Genomic DNA, 6,269 nt, shown 5'->3' with positions numbered 1-6,269 from the left:
AATCATTTTGGTTTGAATCATTTTGGTTTGAATCATTTTGGTTTGAATCACTTTGGTTTGAATCATTTTGGTTTGAATCATTTTATTTTTAATTATTTTATTTTTAATTATTTTATTTTAAATTATTTTATTTATGTTTATTTATCTATGTTTATATATATTCTATATATAAATAATAAAATAATAATAAACATAAATACAATAATATTATTACATCAATAATGTAAATATATTATTAATAATATTAATAATTAAAGTAATAAAATATGAATGATAGCAACAATAAATTATTATATATTGTTATATGTTGTATATGTTATATTATTTATTATTATATAAATGAATAAATAACAGAAGATAAAAATTTAAATATTTACTAAAATAGAAATAATTTTAAAATATTATATTTGTTTATATTCATTTATAATTGTTTTTGTGGGGTTTTTTTTTGTCAGTGCTAATGGACTAAGAAAAACCAGCCCTGGATCTTCCTGGGATGAGCCAAAGGCAGCAGCATCTCCCTCCAGGTGAGAGTCCCAGGGTGGGTGGGACAGCTTGGGCGGAAGGTCAGAGACCAAATCCACCTTTCCATGGGAACCTTTCCTGGGTGCAGACTGCTCTCCATAAAGGTTTTATGGCTGAATTCCCAACAGGAAAAAATCCCCAAGGCAGAATCCTGGGATGGTTTGGGTTGGAAGGACCTTAAAGCCCATCCAGCCCCACCTTGGACTCCCCCAGGGTGCTCCAAGCCCTTCCACTGAACCCTCTCTTTGCAAACAGGAGAAAGGGAATAATTTCCTGTTGTTTTCTGGTGTTTTTGACTGAATCCATGCCTGGAGTACAGAAAAGATGGAATAGTTCTCGCGGCAAACAGCACAAAAAACAGCTCAAAAAGGACAGCTGCCCTTGTCCTGCTGCTTTTACTGGTGTGTCACTGCAGAAAGTGGAAATTCCTGGCAAAATCAGTGCTTTGAATTTAAAACCCACTCCTGAGAAGATGACTTTGCCAGGGAGTGGATTGAGAAGGGTGATGATGATTAATTCCCATTTTCTCCATTGCCATCAGGAACACTGCTGCAGGGCAGATTTGCTGCAGTTGGAGCTGCTTTGACCAGGAATGACAATTTTGTCCTTTTTCCTCCCTTGCAGCCCCAAACCAGGCAGCAGGAGCCAAACATCCCCATCCCTGAATGACACCTCGGGGAAAATCTCCACTTCTGCTGAAGTCAGGTGGGTGTGGAGCCCTGCAGCAGCCTCAGGATCCCTCAGGGCAGGATGGGGAATCCAACCCTGCCTGGGGCATCCCCTGGAGACACAAAATCCTCCAGGAGCAGCACAGAACAGCAAACTCCACACAGGGAATTCCAGGCAAGGGGCAAAACCATCCGGGAGGAAACGTTCCCAGATGGAACCCGAGGGCTTCCCACAGTCTGAGCATTTCCCAGCTCTGTGCTGGGAATGTGAATCCAAACCTGCAGCCCTTTCCATCGGCTCAGCTGATGGTTTTCCCTTAGATTTTTCCTCCCCTCTTCCTGCCCTGTTCGTAGCTCCCTTCCAGCACCTCCTGTGGCTCCTCATCTCCCTCCCTCACACTCCTGCTGTTTTCCCTGCAGGAATGGTGAGCACAGACAGGCCCTGGATGGGAAATTCTCCTTGGGAACGGTGTCCCAGCGTGGGGATGGGTAAGGAATTGGGATTGCTGCTGGATCAAGGATTTGTGGGGAACAGCAGCTCCAGCCCTGGGCTGCACTCCAAGAGCAGCATCTGCTGGCAGAGCTGCAGCCTGCCAGAGATCTCCTCTCTTCCCCCTCTCCTCTGGGATTCTCCTCCCTGCATTTTGGATTTCGCTGCTCCCTTTGCCTCCCCTGCCCTTCCCCAGAACTGTTCCCACCTCCGAGGGCTCTGCTGGTCCCTGGTGGCCGCTGCTGGTGCTGGTCCATGGTTCCGTCATCCGTGACCTGCAGCCTGGCCCAGCGAGCTGGGGAATGCAGCCCTGCCCATCCTGATGGAGACATTTAACCCCATCGTGGTCCCCAAACAAACATCTGCACATTTCTCCAGGGTGATACCTTACAAAGGCTGACAGGTCCCATTTTCACTGGAATTTTCCTTTTCCTAGTGACAAAGCTCCGAAGGAAAAGCCTGAGAGGTTCCCATGGGATGAAGGAACACCCAGAGCCACGAATGGAAGGTAGAGCCACTGTGGGATTCCTGGGCACTGCACAACCCACAAAACCCTGTTCTGGAGCTGGCTGGAGTCTTGGAATGGATATTTACTGGTGGAAAAGCAGATTCCATCTGGGCTTTGTAGAGCTGCTCTCTCCTCTGTGAAGTGCATGGGGAAAGTGACTGCAGAACGTGGCTCAAGTTGTGTCTCTCTTTTCCAGATTTCCTGGGCACACAGAAGCCAATAATGGGTTTTACCCACCAGAGTAAGTGGAAAATTCCCTTTTTCTCCTTTATTTTAGGGCTGGGGGTGTTTCTCCTGACCTGGGACTGCCCTGTGGGTCTGACCCAGCCACTCCAAAGGCCTGGGATCTTCCAGCTGCTTTCCTCACACGAGGACGAGCGGGTTGGATTTGGGGCTCAGCCCTTCAGGAAATTCCCAGAGCTAAGCAGGAGGGAGGAAAAGCTGTTCCACCAGAGCCAGGAAAACCTCGTGGTGGATGTTCTTCCTCCTTGGTGTCCTCCTCTTGGTGAGCTTCCTGCTGGGACCAACCCCCTTCTCTCACAGGTGCAGCTCTGGTTGCTGGGACAGAGCTGGGGATGCTCCGGAGAAGCTGCTCCGTCCATCCGAGCCCTCCCTGGGTGACACCAGGTGTGACCCTGAGCAGGGGCTGGGGCTGGGAATAAACAACCTGTCCAGAGTAGAGCTGGGATTAGGATCCAAACTGGGCAACAAAGCAGCTGGGAAAGGAAAATCCTGCGTGGGTAAACAGCGGGAACGGCATCTTCCATTCACTGTTACACAACTTCTTCCCAGAGGAGCAGAATTCAGCAGGAATTTCCCCATGGAAAGGGTTCTCAGGCCTTGGCAGGGGCTGCCCAGGGAGGGCTGGAGTGCCCATCCCTGGAGGTGTGCAAGGAAGGGCTGGAGGTGGCACCCAGAGCTCTGGGCTGGGGACAGGGTGGGGATTGGGCACAGCTTGGATTTGATGATTCCAGAGGGGTTTTCCAGCCCCAGGGGCTCTGGGAGCAGATCCAGCAGCTTCAGCACTGCCTTTAGTGCCTCCATCCCACACGGTTTGAGCCTTTGGTCCCCTGGCATTGCCAGAGGTGCGGGGTCAGGGGGGAATTGTCAGGGAGCACTGAGCTCCCTGGAGCTGCTTCCCTCCCTTGTCCATTACTCTGGGATTCATTTCCATGTCTTGGCACAACAAAGGCCTTGAGGTGAGCAGATTTCAGGGCCAGGTTGGACACTGGGGCTCAGTGGAAGGTGTCCCTGCCCATGGCAGGGGTGGCACTGGATGGGCTTTAATGTCCTTCCAACCCAACCCATTCCATGATTCCTGGATCACAGGAAATGAACTCAGCCCCCTGAGCTGAGGTGAGGAGGGTGCCACGGCCTGGAGCTGCTGCTGGGGATGTGGGAATGTCTTCTCCAAAGTCATCCATGTTGTGCTTTGTCCAGGTGCTCCATCCTGGCACAGGACAGGAAATTCCTGTACGGAGATGTGTGGGAATTGAATCCCAGTAACCACCCCAGTTCCCCCACCAGCCTCTCCTCCTCTTGGTTAGGATGGAAAATGGGTTTTTCTGAGGGAAAATCAGTTTTCTTAGACAATTCTTTCCTGTTTCCTGGGCTGATACAAAGTGCAGCGTTGCTGTTCCATACAGATCCCCTGGGAACTTTTGGAAGCTCTAAATTCCCTGGGTTTTTTTGCCAGGTCACCCTTGCAGTCTGATGTCCCTTTTCATCCCTCTGAGAGAACCCCTGTGCACATCGAGGACACAGAATATTCCTTTAAAAGGTAAGAGCAGGGTGAATTTAATGGGTGCAGGAAGAATCCTGAGGACTAAGGGGAACCTGAATGGGCAGGCACAGAAAGAGGCTCCTCATCCCGTTTTTATCCCAAGGATGGAGACAACTGAAACTGAAATAAACCAAGAGCTTTGTGTTGTATCCCCCTCCATCTCCTCTGAGACCAGACAGGTTTTTCCTCCTCTCGTGTTCTCCGTGGGGTTCAGGCAGTCCCTTTTCATTCCCTGATAATCCAGGCATGCTGCAGCAGCAGCAGGGAGCTGGAAGCAGCTGGATACAGGGACATGGAGAAGAGCAGAGCAGTGCCAGGATCCACTTTTTAGGGATGTGATGGGTGTTGCTTTCCAGGTCTGTCCTGGGCTATGAGGAGAGGAGCAGCTCCACGAATCCTGAGGGCCCATCCCACCCCCAGCCCTACTGGGATGAGACAAGGTGAGCACTGGGGGGACTGGGAGGTTTGGGACTGGCGATTTGGGATGTTTGGAATGGCTCTCCAGCTGCTCCCAGCCCGCTGCTCTCCAGGGAATGGGTGTCTGCCCATCCCAGCATGGATTTTCCCAGTCCTGGCTCTCTGGTTTAGGTTCCTGGACTCATCCAGCCTCAGTGAGAGGGGCCAAGGAGCTCCTGGCCATGACGCCCCCCCAGAGCCCCCCAGGCTGAAGGATCCCACTGAGCCCAGCAGGGCTGGGTAAGGAATGGGATATTCCCCCCAGCTTCTCCTGTGGGATGAGGGTCATTCCTTGGGCATCTCATCCCCTGCTGATAAATATCCCCCAGCTTCTCCTTTCCATAGAACAAGGAATTGTTGAAGCTGGAAAAGACCTTTGGGATCAAGTCCAAGGGTCAGCCAGCACCATCCCCATGTTCAGCACCAATTCATGTCCCCAAGTGCCACATCCACACATTTCCTGAACGTTTCCAGGCCTTGACAATCCTTTCCATGCAGAATTTCTTTCCAATATCCTAAACCTAAACCTCCCCTAGTGCAACCTGAGACCTTTTTGTGCCTGATTCTAGTGCTGCTTCTGCTGGATGAACCTTTTACCATGGTTTTACAGGAAAACCTGGGAGGAAATATCCTCCTTGGCTGGAGCCATCAAATCCTGTCCAGCTGGAGCTGCTTCCTAGACTTTAAATTTGGGTCTCTAGGGAGAGATAAATAAAGGGAGAGCAACAAAATGTGGCATTAGACATCATGGTCTGGTTTTGAGCTTCCCCACTCAGGGTGTGCACATGGAAGGACTTTATGGACTGGTTTCCTTTCTTTTGTCCATATTTTCCACCTAAACTGGAAGAGCTGAGGCTCTTGGTGAAACTGGGCTCCCTCCCAGGTGTGTCGGGGTCAGGGGGTGACCAGAGTGTTCCTCTCCCCAGGCCTGAGCTGTGCTCCCAGGACACTGCTGGCAGCAGGGACAGGGATGTGGGAATGTCATCCTGCCTGCAGAGGGAGGAAACCACGGCAACAAGGCAAGAGAAATAATGGGGCTGCTTTTCCTGGTGGGGAATTTGGTGCAGGGAGCTCTGGGGGAGGCACTAAAGGTGCCATGGTTGGGGTTCTTCCTTTCAGCTCTGTTTCTTAAGAGGCCTGGATTTTCCATCTGGGTTTTTTCATATCCCTTTGGGTTATTTGAGGACTTGGGTTAGTGCTGGTTAGTGGTTGCATTTGATGATCTTAAAGGGCTTTTCCAACCTAAACAATTCCATGATTCCACGATTCTCTCTGGAACGTTTCCATGCAGGGATTTTGCACCTTTTTATTTTTTCCCCTTGAGGCAGGAGATTTTCCAGGGGCTGCATCTCCGTCCCACAGGAATTCTGTGCTCAGGGGCTTCCACAGAACATAAAGCTCTCATGTCTTGGCAGGTTGAGCTCTGTTTCTGCAGGAAGCAGCGTCCCAGCTCCAGAGATTCCACAAGGCAACGAGTCTGAGCCACACAGGGACAGGTACGGAGCTGGGCCACCAGGACATCCCTCACACACCTCCAGCTCTCCTTCCTGGCCTGTCCCAAGGCATCCAAATGCTCATTCCCTGGCTTAGGGAATTCAGGAGCCAATACAGACTCTGCCAGTGCCACCTTTCAGCCTGGAAGGAGCAGAGCACTGCAGGGATCTCCCACAGGAATTGTTGCAGCTCAGCATCAGGAGGATGTGGAGAGAGCCCAGAGGAGCCCCTGGAGCTGCTCCAAGGCTGGAGCCCCTCTGGAGCCAGGCTGGGAGAGCTGGGAATGCTCACCTGGAGAGGAGAAGGATCCAGGGAGAGCTCAGAGCCCCTTGCAGGGCCTGAAGG

General features: G+C 50.9%; 1 protein-coding gene across 1 annotated transcript in view; it reads left to right on the top strand.

The window, feature by feature from the left end:
• Positions 1-6,269, top strand: part of ZNF185 (zinc finger protein 185 with LIM domain) — a 31,025-nt gene that overhangs the window by 13,995 nt on the left and 10,761 nt on the right. Inside the window, exons 12-22 of the mRNA XM_033514154.1 lie at positions 456-527; positions 1,150-1,230; positions 1,614-1,682; positions 2,120-2,191; positions 2,388-2,432; positions 2,735-2,818; positions 3,888-3,971; positions 4,331-4,414; positions 4,563-4,670; positions 5,357-5,449; positions 5,846-6,014. Coding sequence (XP_033370045.1) covers positions 456-527; positions 1,150-1,230; positions 1,614-1,682; positions 2,120-2,191; positions 2,388-2,432; positions 2,735-2,818; positions 3,888-3,971; positions 4,331-4,414; positions 4,563-4,670; positions 5,357-5,449; positions 5,846-6,014 — 961 coding nt within the window. The remainder of the gene's footprint in view (positions 1-455; positions 528-1,149; positions 1,231-1,613; positions 1,683-2,119; positions 2,192-2,387; positions 2,433-2,734; positions 2,819-3,887; positions 3,972-4,330; positions 4,415-4,562; positions 4,671-5,356; positions 5,450-5,845; positions 6,015-6,269) is intronic.

This window comes from Parus major, chromosome 4A (genome assembly GCF_001522545.3).
Source record: "Parus major isolate Abel chromosome 4A, Parus_major1.1, whole genome shotgun sequence".
In the NCBI taxonomy this organism is placed as follows: domain Eukaryota; kingdom Metazoa; phylum Chordata; class Aves; order Passeriformes; family Paridae; genus Parus; species Parus major.
Note: the sequence above shows the minus strand (reverse complement) of the source record. Positions and strands in the feature narration are given on the sequence as shown.